Source organism: Centruroides vittatus, unplaced genomic scaffold (assembly GCF_030686945.1).
Source record: "Centruroides vittatus isolate TY-2023 unplaced genomic scaffold, ASM3068694v2 contig_1824, whole genome shotgun sequence".
Classification (NCBI taxonomy): Eukaryota; Metazoa; Arthropoda; class Arachnida; order Scorpiones; family Buthidae; genus Centruroides; species Centruroides vittatus.
In genome coordinates, this window is record NW_027121123.1 from 1,777,364 (window position 1) to 1,804,835 (window position 27,472).

General features: G+C 28.9%; 1 protein-coding gene across 5 annotated transcripts in view; it reads right to left on the reverse strand.

The window, feature by feature from the left end:
* Positions 1-27,472, reverse strand: part of Eip63E (cyclin dependent kinase Eip63E) — an 89,841-nt gene that overhangs the window by 18,910 nt on the left and 43,459 nt on the right. For all 5 annotated transcript variants that reach the window (XM_067264169.1, XM_067264170.1, XM_067264168.1 and 2 more), the window contains 5 exons: positions 27,193-27,254; positions 25,550-25,611; positions 25,268-25,388; positions 23,814-23,907; positions 14,771-14,834 (listed from right to left, as the gene is read on the reverse strand). In XM_067264169.1, the coding sequence (XP_067120270.1) occupies positions 14,771-14,834; positions 23,814-23,907; positions 25,268-25,388; positions 25,550-25,611; positions 27,193-27,254 (403 nt within the window). The remainder of the gene's footprint in view (positions 1-14,770; positions 14,835-23,813; positions 23,908-25,267; positions 25,389-25,549; positions 25,612-27,192; positions 27,255-27,472) is intronic.

Sequence of the window (27,472 nt, forward strand, 5' to 3'; positions counted from 1 at the left end):
CCAATTATCTAAGATAACATGGACCAATGGTAACTGAAAACTTGGATAAAACAGCCAGCCATGACCATTTTGGATTAACAATTAAAAATATGAAAGATTTACACTATCATTTTTAAACTTTGATACCTTAGTAAATTTAATATGTAAAAACAATAATTTTTACATCATTTACTATACAGCTAATATGTACAATAATTTTAAGAATAGAAATGTGTATTATTGCAGTTACATTTTAATACAAATGGTTTGTCTCACATTGAAACTAAATAATATAAATGTAACAGAAACAAATCATTCTGTAATACATGCTATCATTGTTGAGGTAGAGCATTAGTGAAACTTCTATGTGGCTTATAGAAGTGAGTTCATTGTCAAAATTTAATTAGTCAATTTTGATTAAACTTTGTCATTTTATATAATATGAGATGAAGTCAAAAATGTAATAAAAATCAAGGGTCCATGATTTCACTTTTGTGATATAGTGGGGTCAAAGCAACAATTTCTAAGATCACTAGCATGAGTACACGCAATTTTTTAAAATTATTTTTTATGCCATGGAGGCATCGACATAGTAGCAACAAGTGATTATTGCTATTATGGCTCCTCCAAAACATCATTATTGACTTACTAGTGCTTGACTTGACAGAAAATGAACTGTGTCTAATAAACTTCCTTTTATGAATTACAGTATAAGTAATGTATTCATTTACAGGTTTGCTTCAGGTAATGCAGAAGAACCTTAGATAATTGGAGTTCTATTTTTTCTGTTTTTTAATTCTTTCTACCTCATGGACACTAAGAGGACCTTTTTTAAGCAAGTCCTCTTGTAGGTTTGGCCAGGCCCACAATAGAGCAGCCAGGTGGTGAAGGATAGGGCCCATCATATCCAGATGGACAATCCCTTAAAAAATTCTTGGGTTTTGTTTGACCCATCTGGATTTAATACTAGGTCTCCAGAGTAGTGAGCTGTCACCTTAACTGCTTGGCCATCTAGTTGTCAAATAGGGTTCTGTTGTACTAAAGATTGTGAAAACAGTAAATTAATCATTACTTGTCCAAATCAAAACAAACTGAGAATCTGCCTGATTGAAATAATTCAAATAAGCAGATGCAAATAATTTTTCATATAAAAACACTAGTATTTCTGACAAACAATGAACTAAAAAAAATTATTACATTTTATTATGTTCAAGAAAAGTAACAGATTATGAACAAAATGGATAATGAAAATCAAACTGTATTACAAAAAAAGATTTCTCCTAAAGATAGGAAGGATGTTTGTCTATATAATCAATTCATTTAATGAGACTTAATAACAACCTATAATAAATAAGACAAGAAATATATATAAAACAAAATATTTGTATTTTACATATTTATTATATATATACATGCATACACACAACAATGACAGATCAATAACAACATTTTTAAAGTGTTTTTTCACCCTTATTATATTCTTTTACCATTAGAAATTCAGCATGATTCTAAAGTATCATTCAGCCAGTTCTAAAAAAAATTCATTGTAATTGTAAATGAATGTTAATAAATTATAAATTGGCAAAATTGAAACTTAAACATAATATTTTGAAAAAAAACCTGGATTAACTGTTATAATCAGAATTTTATAGAGATATCATCCTCTGTCCAATATTTATCAATTTCTCCATGAAGCATGTTCTATGATAAATGAAATCTCCTAACATTCATTCATTTATTAACTTGTTCATTTAAAATAGTGAAAATTCTAAAAATTTATTTACAGAGAAATTTCAAGTTAGAGAAAAGAAATGGCATTGAAATGGCCAATAAATCTAAAGATGCAGCTTCATATGTAAGACAAAGTTTCATAAATTAATAAACTTTGTTAAGTTGTAAGTATATTCTAATGACAATGAATTAAGTTCAGCTCTGAATTAATTCATTATTCCTGACAAGGAATAAGACAAAAGTTAATATTTATCTATATCTCTGACATAAAAGATAAATATCTTTTAAAGACATAAATGAACTATAAATTTTTCTGAGATCAAATGTAAAATTTGTTTGATAGATCAGAATAATTTTAGTGTGAAAATTCTGTACAAATCTAAAATAGATTTATGGCTTTCCACTACAACTTCATATACAATGTTTGTAGATATGATAAATTGAATCTATACTTTATTGTTATATACATACATATGTATATATAGCAATAAAATCTGCATTTTGATGACATATATAACATATTACTGACATATGATAAAGTACTGATAGTGTGATACAGCAATAAAAAAACTGCTTTGAATGCTTTTGAAAATGCAAATCCATTAAACAGTGAGAGACAGAGAGAGAGCTAAATGGAAAAAGAAATGTATTTTAGACTAATCCATTTGAATATAAATATTCTTATCCTAATAAATCTTACTATATGTCAAACTGAAAAGAATGCAAAAAATAAGAATATAAGATTTAATATATTAAAATATTAAATATAAACTCTAAGGGTAGCCATAAATAAAATAACAATACAACTGAGCAACATTGTTTCCTACACTAGCTATACAATTTACTTGAAACAGATTTTGTGTAAATATATATATACAAATTGACACACGCAACTGATCTTGACATTCAGTTTTCTATATTTAATATAAATAAAAAAAATAACATAAAAACATTGTAAAGCATTTTAAAAAGTAGTATTAATGACAATATATTATTAAATAAGTCATTCAATCTTTTGAAACTTCTAATCTAATAATATCTGCAATATCTGCAAATTTTTTTTACTAAAAATAAAATTATTTATAATTTATTAATAATAAAATACTAATTAAATATAAAATTAATGAAAATAATCAAAGCTAAACTAACACTTCATTTAAAACAAAGTTTTTTCTTCTGATTAGAAGTTTGAATATTTGTCTTCTTTAGTGAAAAAAATTTTTCACAGAATTAATTGATTGAGAAACTAATATATCAAATGTATCAATTATATACTATGTATTTGTATAAGTATATTGTATTATACATTGAGAAACTAATATACAGGGGGGTGCAAAAGTAGGTATACAGTTGTTATTATGGGAAAAAACATACAGGGAAAAAAATAGGAAGAAACATCATTTATTTTTATGTACAAATTAAATCACAAATAAGGAATACAAACTAATAAAAGATAATAAAAATAACAATAATGAATACCAAACATTTGTATTTCTCAGATTCTCAACTGTTTACTGTGTTTACCTACTTTTTCATTCCCCTGTATGTATGTATGTATGTATGTATGTATGTATATATATATATATATATATATATACACAGGGAAATGAAAAATGGGAGGGAGTGAAAATGTGTGTGTGTGCATGCATATATATCAGTAATACATTTCCTTCTTTCTATGTTTGATTTGATTTGATTTGTAAGGCAATACAACAAAGAGCCGCCAAGGATGGTGTATCCTTAAAGAATTTTCTATGAGATACTGGCTCATATTTAGGTGTTAGACACAAAGAAAATCCACAAAACTCCATGAAACATACCTGTTAGTCAGGCATGAATCTGCAACTAACAATCAGTGCTCAGTGATTTTATCCACTTGGCCACTGATGGGTGCTAATTTCTATACATCTTACCTTTAAAAACATATAGAAAACTAGTTTCAGTTCTTTGCAGATATTAATATAAGTCAACAATTTATCACTAAAAATAGGGCTTGATCTAGATGACCTTTGAAAGGGTAAAAAGTTTTACTTATCTTGGTTGAAAAACAAAAAGCATTAATGTAATGTAATATTTAATATAATTTCATTGAAACTTATAAGTTGAGGGGGTTACCACAGCCCCTTTATTAGATACAGGATCCTAAACTTTTGAGTGATTACTGTCTTATGGTTCACAAATATCATACAGAGAAGTCTGACACTCAAACATTTGTTAAAGCTGCGCATGCAGTGATGTTAATTCAATGTTCTAAATATCACCATATAAACTCTCCCTGATGAATAATCTGCATGGCTTAAGCCTTGTAGTTTGATGGTGAAAGAGGTATGCAACTGTCACATGTAGCACAGTCCACATTCGAACATGATTCGTCCGAACAATACCATGCTTGTTGAGAGCTGTTGTTCCAAATGTTGAATAACTAACTTTTCAAAGTCATAAGATCCTATTGAACATGATCATCTGTCTGTCTGATCTTTTAAAAAACTTTTTTCTTGTAACTGATTATGAATTATGACAAACATTGAATGGTGGGATATTTGGCACTGATTATGACCATTCATAATAGTCTTTGCACTAATCATCCTTTGCATTTAGCTTTCCTTATAAATGGAAGCTGTGTTTCTGTAAGAAGCCGACTTCCAGGGGCAACCAGTTAATTGCGCGTCAGTGATGGTCTAGGGCAGTGGTTCTTAACCTTTTTATACTCGCGGCCCACCAAATATTTCATAATTTTTTGTGACCCCCATTTTTTAATAATAATTTATATTTAATAATTTGATAATTTATCTATAATAAATTGATTTTTTTATTATTGCTTTATTTTTTATATAATAAATGTAAATCATAACTTTATTATTTCATTATCTATTTAAATAACATTCAAACTTCACAATTAAACATGAAAACTCATTAATTTTTAACAGAAAATAAAATAAGAAACATGTCGATAAATCGATCCAATGTCGATGCTAAAACTAAACTAAAACTTAAATGCCCACTTGTAAGGATTTTGCATATCTTTTGCAAAAATATTTAAATTTTTAAAGCCTACTATTTTTCCTAATTATTTTTAAAATTCCAAGCATTAATAGTTTCTTAAAATTGCTTTGAAATAAAAGAAGTAAATACTGCGGTGTAAGTAGCATATTTACATTTATTTCTTCTGTACTAACAAAGTTGTATGTAGGAAGAAATACAAAATAAATAAATAAAAACTAAATAGGAAAACTTTATCTTTCTTATTTCACTTTTCAATACGATATTCGGATTATACATCAATTTTCTTTTTATTATATTCTGAAGGAAATTTTGCATAATTTGGCGGCCCCCAGCAAACTTCTTATGGACCCCCAGGGGCCGCGGCCCCCCTGTTAAGAATCACTGGTCTAGGGTCCATTCGTATTCATTTGTTCGATAAGCCAGTAAAAACTGTAGACTTCTCTAAATGTATTTTTAATATCACAATTACATTCTGAATCGCTAGCCACGATATAAGGGCTAAAATTAAAAATAAATTATAAAAACTTACTCGGTGAAATAAAATGTGCGGTGGATATACATACCTGGTACAATGTATTGTTCGATTGTATTAATATACTTTTAAAGAAAATTATAATTAAAATATAGCTTTGTAAAGAAACGTACATAAAAATAACATAAAATAGTCTTTACTTTTTAAATTTTAAAACAATCCACTTAGTCAAATATCTTGATACGAGTAGCTAATGGATGGAACTAGTGACGGTCCAGGTAGGTGTGTAGTGAGTGTGCGCGTGCCAAATCCCGAGGGTGCCGATACCGGTCAATATCAAATGCCTCTTTTGTCGCATCACTAGTATATCTCAAAGGACGCCACAGGGCTGTTGTAAATTTTAAACGTTTCTCACCGTAGCTGTACAAATCTAACTATGTTAAACTTAATAGTCATTCGTTTTCTAACTAATTCGTTTTAATACCAGGTGTACACGGAAATCAGTTTCCCACTGTACTGAGTGAGTGATTGGTTCTGTTAAGCTTTTGTTGAAGTAAAATTCTGGCTCTTTCAACAGGGTTTTATTTATGTTCCCATTCCCTAATCTCTTAATTATTTAGTCACTTCTTAAGTAGAAATAAGTCGAAACCAGTTACTTTGTACCTGAATATCTGCATTCTTGGGAAAACAGTGGAAAGACAAATTTTTATGACAACGGATATATAAATCGTAAATTTAAGGAAAATAAATTCTAGAGCTTTTTTTTTTGTACCATTGTATGTACTGTACGTCTCATTCATTAAATTTGGTTGTAAATGATGCTGCCAAAGTAACAGTTAATTTTTAACACTGTACTAGAATTGTACACGTTTTTTCTGCATCCCCTTACAGATGGGACATACTAAATCGTAATATCACCGGTTTAACATTGAAATCCGTAAGTAATATAAGATGGGAGAGCGGAATAAACGCAGAATAAATATATCAAATATTTTAATGGAGTTTTTTTAAACTCCTGTCAACTATACAGAACTATCATAAAAACGTGCCAGTAAACTCCTATCGGTTGGGATGTTATAAATCTAGTCTAGGGTGGGCAACCTTTTTATAACATGGGCCAGAATAAATTTTACGTTTTTTTCCGCGCCGTAGTAGTTAATTGACGCCTTCTTGTGACTCGTAATTTTTTTAGTCTGCAAATATGAAATAAATAAATAAAAAGTTTATACTACATTTATTTCTCTTATCGTTTTCGAAAATTACAAAGAATTGGAAAAATAACTAATTAATAGTTATTTTTCCAATTTAATAATCTATTAAAGATCTCGCGGGCCGGGTAGAAACTTTTCGCCAGCCGTAGCTGGCCCGCGGGCCGGGGGTTGCCCGCCGTTGATCTAGTCTGCTCATGATTCACATAATCGGGCGAGGGTGGCCGAATATCTAGCAGGCGGCTAACAGCCCACAACCGCTCCGGGATATAAAGTCGCGTACTCTTTACGCGTGTGTTGCTTCTACCAGCTAAACCGTGACGTTTGTGCTATGTAAAGCGCATGCGCCAATGCCTATAATCTGGCTGCTTGGAAGTTGACAGGCAGGCGGATAACAGCCCACAACCGCTCCGGGATATAAAGCTGTACTCTTTACAAGTGTGTCGCTTCTACCAGCTAAACCGGGTGAGGTTGGTGCACTGTAAACCGCATGTGCTAATGCCTATATAATCTGGCTGATTGGAGACTGACCCGGTTTCGACATTCCTTCCGCCACCGAATTATTCGAATATACAATAGCAATCTTATCGTTTTTTTTTTCACATGTAGTATAGAAATTTGTAAAAGATACATAATGCAGTTATAATAAAATATTAATTTTAATTAATTCAAAGTACGTTAAAATATGAAAATTTATATTTTATAAAATTCAAGGGAAGGTCATTGGAAGGTGGAATCGGCGATATTTGGCACTGATTATGACCATTCATAATAGTCTTTGCACTAATCATCCTTTGCATTTAGCTTTCCTTATAAATATTAGCTTGCTAGCTCCTTAGATGTGAATTTCTCCATTATTTCTTATAAACATTCACTTAGTCAGCATAATTAAATGTCATACAATGTCATACATGTAGACAATACTGTGTTGAAATGCAAATTAGAATGCCAACATTTTTTAAAAGAGGAGAGTTTAGCATTAAAATACAATTTTTACTATGAAATGTACATTTTCTTCTACTTAATTAATCTTATAAAACATTGCACTTAAATAAAGATATTCTCTTTTTGGAATTTGGGCTTTTATTCTTTATTTATTAAAATATTTTGTTTGACTACAAGCTTTTCATTAAATAAGAAACTCAACATCACCTTAACACCGGGGGTGAAATCAACACTAAGTCTGGAACCTGTTATCAGTGTAGATTGTGTGAAAAAATCTCTCTTCACAAATGTTTTTGAACTTTCTAAGATAGTTATTCCTCAGGTAAAAAATCTGATGGAATGCTTCAAAAAAAATAGAATATGGAGATTTAAAACAAAACTAAATGCTCGCACAACAAAACTCGCTGAGATGGGCATGTGCACTCGTGTGCAGATGGCGATATTTAAAGGTCACCCACCATCTATAAGGGCCTGCCATGCTACAGAAAGACTAAGTTCATCCTTTCGGTTGATACAGGTGGTCATGTGGTTAGCATCGTAGATGGATACAGCTTCTAGCCATTTTAGATGTTCTAGGTGGGGTGCAATGATAATGATGTCAGTCTTGTTGAATTCCGCCTCGATGTTGGGATCAGACGCATAGGTGGCCGGGCAGTGGTGTGTCGCCTGTGTCAAAGGCCCGCCTGGTGCTCACGTATTCTGGTATTTAAAGAGTGCTTGGTGGAACCAATATAAAGGCTCTGTCACATCTGTTATCATTGAGTGGGATGGAGTACACACTGGAAAGTCTGTTACGATCCGGAGAGTCCTTTCCATTTCTGAGGATGTTGAAGATTGTGGGACATCTCCTATACATTATTTGTATTTGATGCTTGCTGGCGATCTCTGTCGTACACTGCTTTAACATATGGGTTAAACGTGACCGAGATGCATATATGATCTTCTGGGTCGGTGCTGGCCTTCGCACGTGTAGTGGGTGTGTATTGCGAATGTTGATGCCACTCAACCAGATGGTGTGCTAGATTAGAACATTCGTGTCTGGCTGCTATCTTCTTAATGTAATTTAACTCGGTGGCTAGGGCTTGTGAGGTGGATGAATGGGAAAACTAGAGTATTAAAGGCTGCAGCCTTGTAGGAGAATGGGTTGCATGAACCCACTGGTATGTATGTAGAAGCGGCACATGGTTTGTGGTATATCAATGTGAAGATGGCAGATCCATCCACTTCAATGTTTATGTCCAAAAAATGGACTTCGGTATTGCTACACTGCTCAACGTCTAGCGTTAAGCCATATGGGTTGTCGTTAACGACTTGCACAAAAGCCAAGATGTCAGGTACTGTCTTCCACATGATGAGAATGTCGTTTCTGCCTGAGGAAGAACTATCTTAGAAAGTTTGAAAATGTTTGTGAAGAAAGGTTTTTTCACACGATTTACACCGGTAACGGGTTCTGGATTTAGTGTTAACCTTTTCATTGTTAATTGCATTTAAAATTTAACATAATTAAAAGTGGGTTATCAATAACGAAACAACAACAACAACTAATAAACATTATCTGTTGATTCCAGTTTTCACTTTTCTAAGATGCATCTATCTTTGTTTTTAAAATTGCTAAACCATCAAACAAGACGTGATAATGAAGGTGAGCTTTCCTGTACTATACAGTAGATCGTCGTTTATCCGAAAGCCGGTCAACCGAAAGCTTTCCAGTCGGACTGTGTCGTGCTGAATCAAACGTTTTTGATACTAGATTAACTTCTAAAGTATAATTTTTTTGTTTTTATATTTTTCAATATTTTTATTTTGTTTGTACAAAATAAAGAAATCATTTTTAACGACACAATAGCCTCGATTATTATTATAAAAATGTTCGTTAGGCTTAAAATCGACAAAAATTCAACACAAAGCAACATGCAACGGAGAAAAATTTCTACATTGGATAGGTTAATATATTTTTTCATACATAATCGGTTATCCGAAAAAATCAGTTATCTGAAAAACCCCAGTCCCCAATTGATTCAGATAAACGATGCTCTACTGCATATATATTCTATGCAGGACAGCAAAGAAACTTTAAGAGCCTGTATCTCTTAAGAGAGTTGCAAAAACACCCAATTTATAGACTAAATTGCTTATATTGACCCCCCTCTACCACTTATTTCATTTTGTCAGTGTAATTTCTTAATACCCTGTACAATGTCACAGATGAGTACGAAATATTTCAAAAGATACAATTTAATAATAATTCAAAACAACTTTTTATTTATCATTTTGTTGCCTTCTTGATTCTGCCACCCAGGACAAGGATCCTGCTATAGATCCAGCTCTAACTAAAAGTATAATATATTTATAGTTAAGGTAATACAAAATGTCTTCTTGCCACTTATCAGATTATAGAGTATATTTGTTTTTTAGAACTTATATACATATAAGATACTGATGATACACTTATTTTTCAACTTACAAAGTTCAGAGTTCTTTTTGAAGAAATTTATGAAACAAAGATTCTAATTCCTAAAACCAATTTAAATATATTAATAAATATTTTAAAATTAATTAAGTTTCATACAAAAAAAAGTCTTATAAAAACAATATTATCCAAATTTTATATATAAAAATTTTAATTATTTTTCTTTCCATTATTAAAGGTTAATCTTATTCATTCTTGTTTTTACCGAAAATGAATGAAATAATTTTTTATGTTTTATTTTATTTAACTTTTTATCAAAAGAACAAAGAAAATTTAATATAGGTATACAGTATAAATAAATTATTTTCAATTACTTTTCATCTTTAGATGTTGACAAAATTAAAATTCTGTTAAATCTTGCTTACATTATTAATTTTTAGAAATTTACTTACTTTTTTGTATCAAATTTTATATTACTTTACTAACTAAAAATTATAATTTTTTAGTTAAGAATTATATTATAAGTTCAGCTTTATCATAATCTGATTTCCTGATTTAGTTTCTTTACTTAAAAAGTATAACATATTAAAGAAAATTATTTGACAAAAAATAGTTCTCTCAAATCATTCTGTAAGTTTGCAATAAACAATTCCTGCTGAATAAATTTCTGATCAAAAATAGTTCTAAATAATAGAGAACTACATTATTACATCGGATCCAGGTTAACTCAAAGTCATTTTCTTTCCCCAATTCAATCGCCTAGCATAACATGTTTAAAAAGTTTTGAGGAATTTGATTTATCAAAAGTCCAAATTTTTTCCGTCTGATTCGAGTTAACCAGGTTTCACCATATTTAATTTATACCTTTCTTATTCAAAGACAATTTAAATATTGATTTTGATGTGAAAATTGTATTTTCATTTGTTAAATTTAAAATATTTTAATTTTATATAATATGCTCTTCCTTGAATTATAATCTTTAAGGACAAACAAAATCAGATAGTAGATAAATAATTATATGATAATGGTGTCATAGTATCAGCAATAACCGACCGGATAAGGAAACCTTTGGAATACAGTAATACTACTGATTTTTATTTCGGATTTCTAGCTGCTAAATTTTCATTTTTACTTCATTGATATTATGTTCAATAAAATTTTCATTAGAAATTTCTTAAATTTGAAATAATTAGATTTATAATAATTCATTTTTTAAACTTAGTTTTAATATTAAAATTAACATTTAATAATACTATGCAAAAGAAATAGTGATTCTCTTTGGTTTAGAATAAATATTTTACATTTACTGTAACATGATCAGCAGTCAGAAATTCTCAAATGATAAATTTTCACAAAAATACAGTTAATTATTTTTAGAAAGAAAGAAATAATTGAATTTTATGAGTATTAAAAAAAATTTGAAAAATGTCAAAATAATAAAACAATAATCAAAATTTGTTGATAAACTTAAATAAATAGTTTTTTATTCAGAAAATAAATTATTAAAATACACCCATTCACAAAAAAGTTACATAACCGTATAGAGTTGTCTGATTACTGTAAACTCAACACACAGCTATGTCTCAGGCAGATATGTAAATGATACAGTTGTGGTCTGATTGTCGCCAAAACATCTTAAAATTGCTACCTGGGTATCCTATAAAAAGACTTGCAGAAGCACACAGAGTTCAGAATTTTCAATTTACACATCTGAAGATATTTAAAAGCCACATATGCCTGTATGATGCAGTAATAGATACTACATATAGCTGACACAGTTTGACAAAAGATCACATCATCAGACAGAGAAGCAAGATGGTCAATTTGCCTAATAGTAGTCTGGACTATTCTCACCTAACATGTGTTGAGAATACATCAGAGTACACAAACACAATGGGTAGACTCTAGTTCTTAAATATTGCATATAAGCATATGTATAATAATTCTGCAAATACAATATTATGCAGATAGAAATACCATTTGAAAATGAAAATTTGAAAACTAAGTTCTTCATACATTGTAATATTAACTCCTCTAAAGCCCTGGTCACACTATGCAATTTCCAGCCGCATGAGTGACTGCAACCGTGACGGCTGTTCCGTTTAACTAGTAATCCCCCCTCAAAAACCGGTGCGACTGCAACCACAACTAGAAACAAAAAGTTTGTTCTACTCGTGCCGATTGCAAACATGCATCCAATCAGCAAACGCCGTTGTGCCACATCATACGGTGACAACATTGAAAATAGTTTGTCCTCATGGCAGATAGTTAGAGGATTTATACTTTTACAGAGTCAAGATTGATTGAGTTTATTTGGGCTCACGAATACCTGTGGGATTTTAATTCTTTGTTTTATCGAAGATTTTATCTTTTTGTGTATTTTTGCCAGCTATATCAAAATACCGTATATCTTGGTGGATAAGACAATAGTTGAACCATAAAAAAATGGCTCCGAAAATCCGGGGTTGTCTTATAGGACAGATACAAGAAAATTAGATTAAAATTTATATAAATTAAAACCATTATAAAAAGACAGACAAACCGTCATTATTTACTAGAAGAGAGTAGGGTATGTGCACAAAATAGAATAGCCCATACAATGTTTTGTGAATAGTCATGGTCATTACCCGAATGCCCAAATTAGTGCAAATGTTTGCAAAAATTGCCAGATGCAAGAAAATAAAATTTGTTTATTCAAAAAATTACAAATAGGACATAATTCCATATATGCTATACAGTATTATTATTCAAATAATGATTGCTGATCTAAACTAAATTCATAGGCCGTCTTATAGGACAGATATATGCTAAAACTATAAAACTTCGACGAAAATTTATACATTGTCTTATCTGAAGGTTGTCTTATCTGCTGAGATATACAGTAATCGTTTTTTTTTATTTTATTCGTTCCAGAAAAGGAACTGCTTACCATTTTAATAAGAAAAGTGGGTAAAATTCCGTAAATACTATGAAGTAGAACTTAAAATGTTGGTAAACTCACGGAAGTAGTCAAAAACAAGCTACTGTAATTTTATTGGTTTATTATAGGGTCACGTGTTTCTGAGTTGCAACGTCAATGAACAATGTGTGACCATGAGAAGATGCGTGTGAGTTGCACTTGTTGCAGTTGCGGTCACCTGCGCGGCTGGAAATCGCATAGTGTGACCAAGACTTAAGAAAAACAGAATACATCATAATTTCTTTTATTAATTCGACTTAAGACTTTTTTTTCATTTAAGTCGTCATATGTATTTTTTACTCTTTCCTTCCTGTGGACACAAAAGAGGGTCTTTTTCCCCCATACCCATCATGGATTTGGCTAGGCCCACACTAAGCAACTGGTGAGAGACTTATTGGAGCTGAAATCTTAAATGCTTCAGAAATCCTGTTGTTCAAATATATCTCATGTAGACTTAAATATTATGTTTGAATTTATTTAAGATCAGGAAATAACTGATCAAACAAACCATCTATTAAACACTAATAGATGATGAATTTCCCCTCTGCAACCAAGGGTTAACCTTGGTTGCAGAGGGGAAATTTAACAATTCTAAAAATTCATTGTGGAATAAAAGTGTATAAGCAATTTTCTATAGTCTATCTCTGAGGAAAAAAAATCAAAATGAAAACAAAAATAGAATGTTCTAATGCATGAATAAAAGAAGAAAATTGTGTACAATGTGCAAGTTACATAAAACAAACTTTTGGCACTTTGTAACAAAACTGAAATCACAATGGAACTGTGAAATCAAATACATTTTAATGCTTTTCTATTAATTGTAAATAATTCCATAAATATTTAGGCAGTCATCTAGGACTACTTGAGATAGAATACAAATATATGTGAAATCTACTGAAATGCAACCTCTGCATAAAATGAGACCATACTGTACTTATCTGTAATGCCCTCAAAATAATTAAAACTCAAAAATATATTTCTGTTCAATAGTCTATGATATTCTAAGTATCTGTATTCAATATCTATTGATTTTAACAATTATTTATAGTTCTTCTTTTAGTTGAAATTATGTCTTTTGTTTTATTTTTTTTCAACTCACAATGAAGTGATATTTTAAGACAACAGACTGTTATCAAATCCACTTTATTGAATACTATATCTTTTTATATTCATTATACACAAGTTATATAATGCTATCACTATGCATATACAGAATTCATTATAAATATTTATATAAAAAAAAAGATGAACTTAAAGAAAATTAAATAACTTCAAAAGGTCTTAAATTCCAAATAATAAAACAACAGTTTTATTCATTTTTTACAAATCCTTATATTTGTCATTACAATATGAAAAAAGTAAGACAATCTATCCAGCAGACATTACAAGATATTACTATTTTAGGGATTAAAAAAAAAGGTAAATATTTCATTTTGTACTTTATAAATATTACATATATGCATAAAAATTAAAAGAATACTTATTCAAAATAAACTGACAAACTATGCTTTGTATATCAAATTTTTCACATACAAAATGTTTATTTTTTTCTTTTGTGATACATAAAAGTTTAATTTCATAAAATTTTGTATTTAAAAGTTTTTATTTTAACAATACCAAAAATACTGAATAAATTTTATAAAAGCATTTCTGATTTTGATATCCTTTGTAAAACAATTTATGATTTTTTCAATTTCTTAAATTATTGTTTTATATTTTTATACATATTGTCCCAATACTTGCTATGTTGCTTTTCACAAGATTTTCTGCTAGTTATGCAATTTAAATCAGTGACATGCATGTTTATACTAAGAATTCCAGCCTCTCTCATGTTATAGTTCAATACACAAGATGAAAAAATATTAAATTTAACACATTTTAGTACATTTTCATATTTAAAAGTGAAATTGCAATAACAATAAGATCTTTTAATGTATATCAGTTAAATTATTGTTTTAATAATTAAAATTATCATTATTAAATTCTTAGAAAATTAAATCTGTAGTCAATTTGAAATTATAAAATTGATAGAAGAAAACTTAAAATAATTCAACTTAACATACCTGGTTTATAATTAGGAAAGCGTGATACACCCTCCCAAGTTTCTTCTGTTGGTGTACCCAAAACCTGAAATATTCAAAAGTATAAATTAATATATTCATTTTTTGAAAAATATTGATTAATATATCAATTTTATTCTGATAGATATACAAGCAATTATTTATTGTGATATTGTCACAATGGTGGGCTGCAATTTTTAATTAATTTAATTTAAAATATATGCTCTCCACCTCAAATTAGTAATGGTGTGTCCTTGTACATCATACTTTTCCTTTAACCATTGTGCCAGTTATCCATCTAACACTTTTCGGGGGAAAATTTTTGAATTGAAATAATTTCCAGTTCGCATTGCATTGGAAGTTTGTATATAGTTAATTGGGGCCTCCTGCCTCTAAGGTTTCCATATCTGGTCTCATCTTTCATCTATCTAAGTCCATTTTTGAAATTAAGGAAAGACAGACAGATGGATGAATGACAGTGAGAATTTATAGGTCTACAATTTTTTCAAATTGCAGCCCAATAACCTAACAAATGAATCCATAATGAATATAATTTATAAATTATATAAGATATATTAAAAAACTTCATATTGTTTCCTGCATTTTTTGAAGTTTTAATAAATGCTTAAAATAAATGAAATTTGAAACAATTTCTGTGCCTTCATTTTTAATTACAATATTTTTAAAACTAGTATACATCAAGGCATTCCCAAATTTTAATGGAATTTTAATAGAATCTTAATAAATATAGTACTTTTTAACTTTATAAGTGATGCTTTTATTATTCATTAAAGGTTTTTGTGGTTAATGTGAGCCTAAGTATACAAAATGGCGGTGCTTTTGGTAACCTCGATGGCAAGTGTTTTTAGAAAAGAAATGTAGATGGCGCTGATAGTAATGATGCCTTCGTATGCAAATATCCATCAAAAAATTCCGTTCAAGAAACATGAGGAATAATGTGAATTTCGAATTTTGGTTACGATGTAGACGGATTATGCACGTTGTTAATTTTTTTAAAAGTGTCTGTGTTTTTTAAAGTTTGTACAATTTACTCGAAGTCTAAAGTTATCGAGGAGGAAAGTTTGTCAATGGTAATTAACATGTTAAACGTGTCCTTAATGTGTTTAATGTGTGTTAAATGTCATAAAAGTGTATTAAAGGTGTGTTAACATTGTGTGAGGTAAAAATTTTGTAAATGGTTTATATGTGGTTCAAATGTGCATTTAAAGTGTGTAAATGTGTTTAAAAGTGTGCAAATATGACTTAAATGTGTTTGAACTTGGTTTAAATGTGCATTTATAGTGTGTAAATGTGAGTTAAATGTGTTTAAACATGGTTTAAATGTGCGTTTATAGTGTGTAAATGTATTTAAAAGTGTGTTAGATGTGTTAAATTTGTCATAACCAAGGATATGTAATAGTGATTTCCGACCCGAAAGACAACGTGAATGACACATGGAAGGCTAGGTGGCCATGGATTGCAGGTGCCACCCTCTGTGGAGACACTGCCTATCGTAGATGAAAAGGTGAGAGATGTGAATCACAAGACTGCAGTTCTTAAGAGGAGTAAAATTTATGTACAATACAGGCAAATTTTGTTCGAACCACTGATGTATAGAATCTCGTAATTCACTTCGTCCATGCATTGATTGAATTTATAGGTAGTATGATGACTTTTTTATTTTTCGTTTCTGGTCCAAGAGTAGGAAAAGTAACCAAAAGCAGGGGAAGAAGTAAGTAGCAAATTTACGTTTTAAAAATGTTTTAGTTTTAAAAAAAGTTTAAATATAGGTGCGTTTACGTTATTGTCGATGGTCGCCATTTTGTATACCTAGGCTCACATTAACCGTTTTTGTAATTGTAACATTGAATTTGTCCTATTGACTTTTTGTTCTCATAAAATCACTGATTTGATACACATCTGGATACAAACATTTTCTACATTTATTTTAGTTTTAATAATTAAAAATTGAAAAATTGTAGAGGTCATAGTTTTGTATATCATATCTTCACAGATCAAAATATTCAAATAATCAATTATGAATTTAGAAATCTCAGCTTTTTACATATACTAGCATAAACTAGTGTATCTACTTTCATTTATCACATCTGTATAAGTTTATTAAAAGTTTTCACTTATATTTTGATCTTGAAGCATCTTTTTTCCATACTGTAGCCAAACCTTAACCTATATATTATGCAAAATTTTAGAATTTTCTATTGTTTCTGAAGGTTTATTTGAATCCATAGGGTCTTTGATATCCAAATCACAGTGCAGCTATTGAAATTGCATCACTCATAAAATCTTATTTTTTAAATTGAAGCATAATTTTGCTGTAGACCTGCAAGAAACTGTAATGATTGCATTATCCATGACATCATAAACAAGAGAATGCATTCTATTGGCTGTTGAAATATTGTTCATATTATATTGTTGAGGCCTAGATAAGCTGTGAATCCCCTTTTACCTTCCCAGCTGTTGTGTGTACTGTACATAACAAGGAAAAGTATCGAATAATGTCAAATTTCACTTTTCCAGATTCAATACACATACAAGTGGGATTTTTGATATATATGTTATGGACACAGTGATTAATATGGGCATTATGAATAATGACCAACAAAATCGGGCATTGTAATAAATTTCAATAATTTATCAAATTGACTGGTTCATTATGAATACTGCTATCACCTAGTCAGGCAAAGTGATAATAATAAGTTGAGGAGTGATCATACGAAATACACTAGCCAATGGGCACTCAGTTGCGCGTGTGTATTGTGTTTAGTACCGAATTTGGCGGCAGTCACGACTGTTTGTGCTCTTGACAGATTCCTCCCAGAGGGGAGCCACCGGCAGGCCGCCGATTGTTTAACGTCACTAGTTATTTATTCACGGTAGTTCTTGAACACGTATATCAATAACTAGTATGTATCAATATCTAGTAACGTTAAGCAATCAGTGGCCTGCCGGCAGCTCCCCTCCAGGAAAACTCCATCAAGAGCACAAACGGTCGCAACCACCGCCAAGATGGTGCACATAGGTAAAAATTTGCCATTTAATTAATATAGTTAATAGTACTTAGTTTTAAAAGATTACATATTCTTTTTAAAATACTTTGAAATAATTCACAAAAAATAAATATTTCTAAATGAAATAAGTGGAATTTTTTTTAATCGAATGTTAAATTTGGTACTAAACACGATACACACACGCAACTGAGTGCTGATTAGCTAGCGTATGTCGGATGATCATTCCTCAACTTATTATTATCATTTTGCCCGACTAGGTGATAGCAGTATTCATAATGACCGGTCAATTTGATAAATTAATCAATATTTATTACACTGCCCATCCTTTTTGGTCATTATTCATAATGCCTGATTAATCACTTTGTCTATAACATCCATATATATCAAAAATTCCACTTGTATGTGTTGGCATCTAGTTAAGAAATGAAATTCGGCACAGTGGCTTGCATATGAGGGGGCATTGATGCTATTTTTGTGATATTAAATTTTTGTGATAGAGAGGGTGAGGAGATAGGAGGAGGTCATGTATCTTGAGAGGAATAAAACTTAAAATTTTATTCGTTATTAACATTTACACCTTTTCATAAAACTCATCCCTACTTTCAAAATTAAGCTTTTTACTATTTTATAGTAATTAAAAATATAAAAAGTTTTTATAACAAAATCTGATAACAGATGGCACCATATACAATTTTATTTTTTTTTAAATAAAAGCTCATAATAGCCAAAAAGTTATGCAACTCTCATTGCTGGATGTTTTTCTTGCTTCCATAACAGAATGGCAAGTTCATGAAACAGTGCTCAGTTAACAGTATTAGTGAGGTACCTGGTGTGAAATAAGTTCAATGTAGCTTTATATGTAATAAGTTGCATTTTTTGGTTTATTCTTCTTGCTTTCTTCTCTGTAACCTATATGTTATTACAAATTGCAATGATGCTTAAATATATTACTTTGTATATCTGTTGATATGTGCCTACTTTATTGATTTCAATAAAGCATTAGACTCCATAGACCAAGGCAATATGTGTAGTGTTTGAATCTTTCAAAGTGGACAAAAAATAATAACTCTTCTTAATTTACATAATAACTCCTGGATTTCTTCTGTTTTGAAGTTAATGACAAGACAATACAAAAATATTACACTTTTGAGTCCAAATTACATTTTTGTCTTTTTAACAAAGTTTTTCTTCGAGCTACTGTGACTGTTACTTCTGTGGTTGGTGTGAAATTGGATGAAAGAATTGGACTCAAAAATGTAATATTTTTGTATTGTCTTGTCATTAAACTTCAAAATAACTCTTCTACAGGATATTAATGACAATGCAGAGGCAGCAGTGAAAAATTTTGGAAGTCTTGGAACATGGTTTAAAACAGTGTTTCTCACAATGGAGATGTTATTGCCTCCATGTGGGTGTTTTTCCATGTTGGGGGCAATTAGTAACAATTTATATTTTGGGGGCAAAAAACAATTTTCTGGGTAATATAGTAAAACATTATATTAAGAATAATTAGATATTTTATTCATTATATTGTACAATAATTAAACAAAACATTATACTAGTCACTAGTCTATTCAATGCAATACGAATTTTGCATTAGCCTCGGCCCCCGGCATTGGAATTTTGAAGCTTGATCGGCATCGGATTTTCTTTGAAGTGAAGGGGGCGATACTATGTAACAGTTTTATTGAAAGGGGCAATGATTCATTAGAGGTTGAGAAACACTGGTTTAAAACAAAGAAAGGTACCAGACAGGGAGACTTGATATCCCCACTTTTATTCATAATTCGGTTTGAAAGGGCAATGGAATGCTTTACAAGTGATATCAAAGGCATATCTGTGCATGGTCAAAGAACCAACAACCTTAGATTTACAGGTAATACAGTAATTTTTGAAGAAAATGCAACTGATCTGGAAGATACATTTAACAACTTAAATGTAGAATGCATGAGATATAGACTGCATATGAACTTAGAAAAGACCAAGACGATGGTATTTGAAAGGCCAAATCAAGATAAAGAAACAAAAATTGAAAAGGTTACAGAATTTACATACCTAGGAAGAAAGTTGACTGAAAATCTAGACTATCTTGAAGAAATAAAAACAAGTGTAGTCAAAGGATCTGTGGAATCTCAATCCTTTGGCTACATAAGGCTTGGGAAAGTCAAAACATCACAATAAAAACAAAATAAAAAATTTTGGACACATGTATCTTTAGTGGCATACTCTATGGCTGTGAAGCATGGTTTTACACCAGAAAGCCAGAAGACAACTAGATGCCTTTAAAAGAAAATGCTATAGGAAGCTACTCAGAATAGACTGGCATGATAAAATCACAAATGACAAAGTCAATAAAAAAGTCCAAACCTGCAAAAATACTATTCCACTGGGTCATCCTAAAAAAACTTGGCCTCTTTGGTCACATTTGTAAAATGAGTAAAAAGAGAGCAATTAAAACTATAACACTTGAAATCATAGGGGGAACAAATAAAAGAGGCATGCCACATGGGAATGGATGGATGGATGATGTAAAAGAATGGTGTAAAAATAGTATTCAGAAGCTGTTTCACTGTGCCCTAGACAGAGGGGTGGAAAAGGATATTGAAAATGGCATTAGACTCCAATGGGCACTGGTCCCATGGACAGTGTTGACAACTGTTGAATGCTTTTTGGTATATATCATAGGTAATACAATTTCCATAATCACTAGTGTATGCTCACTTTCTTCTACATAGTCTTCATATAATTCATCATCATCAAAAGTGAAAGATTCGATAATTTCTTCTTCCAATATTTATCTTATTTGTATCTTTTCTTCCAAAATCTACTTTTCTAAATAATGCAATATTATAAACAACATACCACCTAGCCCAAACATCAATAGGCATATGAATGCTATTTTATAGCATATTTAATAATAAAATACAATTACTTGATGTAAACTAATAAATTTCAAATGGAAAACAAATGATTATTGACATCTTTGTGAATGGCATACATCATTTAGGCTGTCCAACAATTTCAACAGCAGTAAACATTATCAATAAAATCAATATTCCATAGAAACAGATAAGTTATTGTTTCTGTTATTGCTAAAAGTTAGACAGCTGGTTAAGGATATGGATCTTTAAATATTGAACAAGTACAGTTAACTTGCATTAGTATGAATTGCTAGGGAAATAGAAGTTAGTTTGGTCTATCAAAAATTCATATTAATGATTTTCAGGATCAAGATTGTATAATTTATGGAGTTAAGGATTAATAAGCAATCAAAATCTCTAAATTATATTTTAAATTAATTTACTAAATAAAGTTAAATTTATTTATAAAAAGAAATTAATGATCAAAACGCACCTGAACCTGTTACTGGTGTAGTCGAAAAGATGAAAAAATGAAAAATCATGAACGTTTTCAAACTTATTAGTTGTTCTTCCATTATACCGGTAACAGGTTCAGGTGTGTTTTGATTTCACCCTGGTGTTTTGTGGAAGTAGAAGAAATTAATGATCTAAATGAGTTTCAAATCAAACAAAATGAGATGGTATTTGCCATTTAAGTGTGGAGCAGTATATCAGAGTGGTTAAACAAAACAAAGATAAAAGAAATCCATGATGTTTTTGTTAAAAATTGTTTGAAAAAATATAGTATTTTTTGGCATCAAAAGAGAACAAGTAGCCAAACCTGACATTACTGTATGCATCCCCTCATATGCAAACTAGCAAGTGTTTGCACGGAACCACATCCATTTAACGGGGTGGGTGTCCTTAAACTTTAACCCATTTTCTGAGTACAGTAAAATAGGCTGCTAAAACCACATGTGAATTGCTGTACAATCAGAGGTCAAACCCATCCCTGCTTACTAGAAGAAAATTATTCTACTCAAAATAAAATATTTAGAACAGTACCACTTTGCTTTCTGCACTTTTTGACAAGAATAGTAAAATCATTATTGGAATTCAATTTTTTGACCTATATTTGGAAATATCTTAATAAATTTTAAGCCTGGTAAAATGGGATTGATGTCAGCCAGTTTGGGCCATAAGCAAACAAGCAGTCAACCCAAAATTCTTTCCCTAAATGCATAAATACAGCATCTAGAGTCAATGGTAGCCCATGAATGAGTGAACTGGATGATTTCTTGGGTGTTGTAAAGATAATTTACAGTTTGGTTTAATGAATCCTTGTAAAATTTTTGTTTTGCTAAGGCAATGGCAAAATTTGCTTTAATGCAAGAATTTGCTTCATTGATGTTCATTCTAAGACAAGTTGGCAGTAATGTGTTAATGTCTTATCGAACAATATAAAGCAAGTGAACTAATGTGTCTTTGCTTTTCCAAACATAAAACATTAGTTTAAAAAAGCAAGTTTTTGGAAAATTCTTTTCTCTTTATTTAATAAAAACAAATTACTTTTGATTCACTTTCTTTTTTTTTTTTAACATATTGCTATATGTTTTTAACATATTGCATAATGATAACATATTGCTGCTATCTAATGTTAATAATTTCTATCTTAACATATCGATCTATTATTATCCATTGTTATATAGAGTATAGACACAAATTATCTAATTAATTTATTATTATTTTCTATAAAAAGAAAAAAATATTAGATGATACCAAAATTGTATGTTACACATTATAATTATACAATGCTTAACTATTGCCTAATAATTAGTAATAATATCTATCATTAAGTATTACTTAACCATAAATTATAGAGTAATGAGGTACTCATTTTTAATTTTATAAACTGATAATACTAACACTACTAATTAATACATTCTGCTGATTATATGTTATGTGAAGTTATATTAGAAAATAAATTATTTAACTTTTTATAAAAAAACAAAAAATTTTTTATGTAGTATATTTTAAAAGTTAATTATGTGAATAATCTAATACAATAAATTCACTAACTGTAATAATGAATTTTATTTTATATGAATTAAAATATGATAATGATATTAAACACTGATTCTCTTGATTAAAATAATGTAAACAGATTTAGAAATAAATGCAACAAACATGTCATGAAGGAAAAAAAACAAATTCCAAATACAAGTCATGAATTATAGAATTCTGTACACACAACTACATAAAAGTAATTTAAAGACATCAAATTTTCAGAATGAGTAGAAAATCAAATATATTAAAGTTTTTAATGAGAAACTTATTGCAATGGGGAAAAACTTAAGTTTGATATAATTCTTCAAGTTTTTAAAAATCATCTAATATGCTTATATAATTCTTTTTAGATTAAAATGAAAGAAAGCTACTAAATGGTTGATCCATTCACTCCTAAGTGTTTAGGACTTTTTAAAATTGCAATATTTTGCACCTGTAATCAATCTGCTTTTTACCTTTTATCACAAATATACCATTCTTTATGATTGTTATATTTTTAAACTTTTGCCACAAAAGTTAAAGTTTTTACATAAAAAAAAGATTATAGTCTGATTTTAAGTTAATTTATCAAAAATTCTTTTATTTATTATGTCAACTAGTTGGAGAAATCTATCAGCAATCAAATAAAATAAAAAAAAGTTCAAAAACAGGTTTGAATGTCAGTTACAGTATCTAGGCCACACATATGATGTCTGGAAGCTGCAACCCCCACCTACTGTCACAACACAATGCTTACTTTTAGTGCTACAGAAAGTTTCTGATTAGTTTATTTGATAGACAAACATTAATATTTTTATTTAAATTAAAATCCCAAGGAGTTTATGAAAACCCCATTTGAGTTAAACGGTGCAACATATTCAAGTTAACAAGTTTGATTAACATGTAAATCTCTATGTTGGATGATCAAAGAAAAGAAATGACTCAAGTAATGCAACTTCAAGTTACACCAGTTTGATTTAACCAGGTTCCACTCATTATTCATTTTAAACAAAGTATCCAATTATGCATGCTTCTAGAATTTCTGTATAAATTTTAAACCTACACAATTCTATGATAGTTTTTGTTTTAAAACTACAATATTAAATTTACACAAATCTAAAAGATATTTACCTTCCAAATTTTATCTAACTGATCAACAGCATCTTTAAGACCAGGAAATGCTGCAGAACCATAAATCATTTCTATGAATATGCAACCTACACCCCTGTTAAAATAAAAATTATTAATAAGTATAATTCATTTAAATTTATATGTACAGCTTTCATAAATTTAATTACTATTCTAATTGAAATTAGTTTATTATTGCATATATCTTAGAAATTAAAATAATGTAATAATAACTTATTTTAATGGAGATAAAAATTTATTTTATATATTAATTACTTGGATTAAGGCTACAAAACAATGCCTATTTCAATTTTGTAGGCTTTATAAAAGATTTTTAATATATGAATTGTTTATTATTATAACCTTTATTTATTAATGGATGTAAACTGTAGTAAAAATAGTTAAAGGTTTTTTTTTAATGTCAATTATTTGTAAAATAAATTTTAATTTATCTGAGAAAATATAAAAGCCATCTAATTTTTATAACAAGCATATAAAAAATGTATTATTATTTTTTTACATATTTTTTGTTTTAATATGCTTTCACTTTTATCATTAATATTTATAGGATCAATGGTGTAGCAAGATTTTGAAGTGAAAGAGAGCAAAGGATTAAAGCAGATACCAAGTAAAACAAAATTTATGATAGAGGAGAATTCACTTCCTTATCATAAATTTGTCAGCAACTGGGATAACAGTTGCTTATCTATTCCATACATTAATCCATATCCTTTGGTTTTTTAAAAAAATGTTTTAGGATTATCAATAATCAAAAATAGTCTGGAATAACTGGAACTTCAATATATAAAAACACTTAACACACCTTGCACACTTTTCCAGCAACTAAATTTAATCAAAACTGTTTTGATTAAATTTAGCTTAGCTAAACTAGAAAAGTGTGCAAGGTGTGTTAAGTGTTTTTATATACTAAAGATTTAGGAATATTTTAACTTATTAAAAATGATTAATTTTATTGTATTAAAAAGTATTTTTTTAAATTATTTAAAATAAGACTTATATTTAAATTAATTTTTATTGCAAAGAGTAGTTTTAGAAAAAAATTGTGAAAAATTAAATTAGTGTTAATATGTTTATATGAAAACAAACTGACAAGACTGTTGATGAACTTATAGAAGCATTTTCACTTTTAATATTTTAAAGCTTCTTCATATACATTGAACTTCACAATTTTTTTGAATGAAATCCTAATTTAAACAAATTTTCATTTAAAGTTTTTCTCACATTAACATAATAACATAATTAACATAAACACACATTAATACTATGTCAATGTTTTAAAATTTTCCTGAGTCAGTACAGATAATGAAAATTATAATAGAATATGAAGAATAAGGATACAATTCATAAGATAAATTGATTTTTTTTTATTGGAAAAATTAAATATAGCTTGTTATAATAAAGAATTAAAACAAAAACAAAAAAAAATTTTAATATACCACATATCTAATGATGTTGAATAATCTGTAGAACCTAAAAGAACGTCTGGTGGGCGATACCAAAGTGTCACCACTTCATGAGAATATGTTCTACTTGGTACAGATTTAGCTCGTGCTAGACCTATAAATAAATATATATATACATATATATATAAAAAGAAAACATTTACCTTTATTTAAAATTACTCCATATGTGTATTAAAGAGGAATAATAAATTCAGTATTAAATTCCAAAAATATTTACATATTTACAAAAATTTTAAATAATAAAATCTGACTTACCAAAATCTGCTAGTTTTAATTCTCCAAGTTCACTAATTAGCAGATTCTGTGGTTTTAAATCTCTAAAATATAGATGAATTAAATTTAGAACAATATAATAATTATTTATTTGTGATAAATAAATTTACAATAGTTCACATAAATTATTAAAAAATATTGTTAAAAAATTAAAACATTAGCTTAATCAAACCAGGTTTGGCCTACATAATAAAGGGTCATACAAAATTGTTTTGATGAGACTGGGCCAAAACACTAAAAACATTGGTTTTTTATGGAGATTCTGTATATATCCAATTATATATAAGATTGTAATATAAGAAATAAAATAATAGAAAACATATCTGTGCTTAATTTTAGTGAGAACTTTAAGATTACAACTTTTTAAAAAGTTTTTATATTTAGGGAAATTTTAGATTTTGCTAATTACAACTAGCAATTCTCAAACATTGCCAAGTCTACTACTTGTAAAGGAAATGTAAAAACAATAAATCACTAATCTTCAGAAGTATTACTTATAACCTTTTAATTTTTATTTATTGGACATATGGGCTTGGAAATAACTTAGAATTTAAATACGTTTAAGGATCTTGATAGTATGCAAGCCATAAAGTCAGAGCAGCACAGGTGATTGCACCTGGAATAAAACTATATGTATGGATAATAAAGTTTAGCCATCATAATAATTGACAATACATCACAAAGTTGAAAATAAAAGAAAAGACACAATCAAAAAATAAACTTGTGGAAAAATCATCATAAAAGTAATGTTTTTGAATAATTTCCAACTGTTCTTGAGTATGTACAAAACTCTGTAGAAAAAGTGCATGACAATATAATTAAAATTTTTACTGTAGACTTGAAATATTTTAAATAAACCTTCATAAATAATCAAAAAATGTGACAATTTCTAAACAGGATAAACTTAGCGTTATCATGTAATGGTTTCTTAAGATTTGTTTTCAAACAAACCAAATCTCCCTGATTTTTGGTTATTAGTTGATTTGGTTATCAAAAAATATTTATTGATATTTAACAGAAAAAGCCCTCTAATATTTACTTCCCTTCTGTACAATTTATTTTTGAACTTCCATGTTGCTGGCATTGTGAAACTTGTGGCAAAGAACCATCATCGTAATCATACAGCTATCGAAAAAAAATAATTATATATTCATATGTACCAATATAATTACATTTTTAGCTGATGGACTTTAATATTGTGAAATTGCTAAATTAAGATTATTTTAAAACTATTATATTTATTTATAAAAGTAATTTTTTTTTCAAGATAGAAAGTTACTTGTTGTTATTGTATAACCATATGACTTGCTCCTGGATCTATCTGAAATATTGACAGTTGTCAGACTATTGCTTTAAATTTTTTAAAAATTGCATTTTAAGATCTGATTTTCTCCTGAAGATGGATTGAACTGCTTGAAAATGCTTGGAGTTTGTTTTAATTTTAGTATGTTTACTGACTCCAATAAAGCAGAATATTTTTCAGTAATATTAAATTCATATTATTCATGTTTTCAACATTTCAGCTATTGTAAGAAGTATAAACTATTTTTATACATAAAAAACAACTAAATATTGAATATAGAATATATTATTCAGTCTTATGTACATAAAAATAATTAAATTACCTGTGAAGCACATGTCTGTCATGACAATAAGCAAGGCCTCGCAATAGTTGGAACAGAAAAAGCTATGTAAATAAAACAATTTTTTAATAAAAAAATTAACAAAGCTAATTTAAAATGTTTGTTGCTTAAAAATTAAAATTAAAGCAATTTAATTTAATTCATGTTTTTAATTTTATTTATACATATATAAATGATAAAACAACAAACAAAAAAATAAAAATAAATAAATAAATAAATAAAAGCAAGCATTGAAAATTACAAAATTATACCAAGATATTAA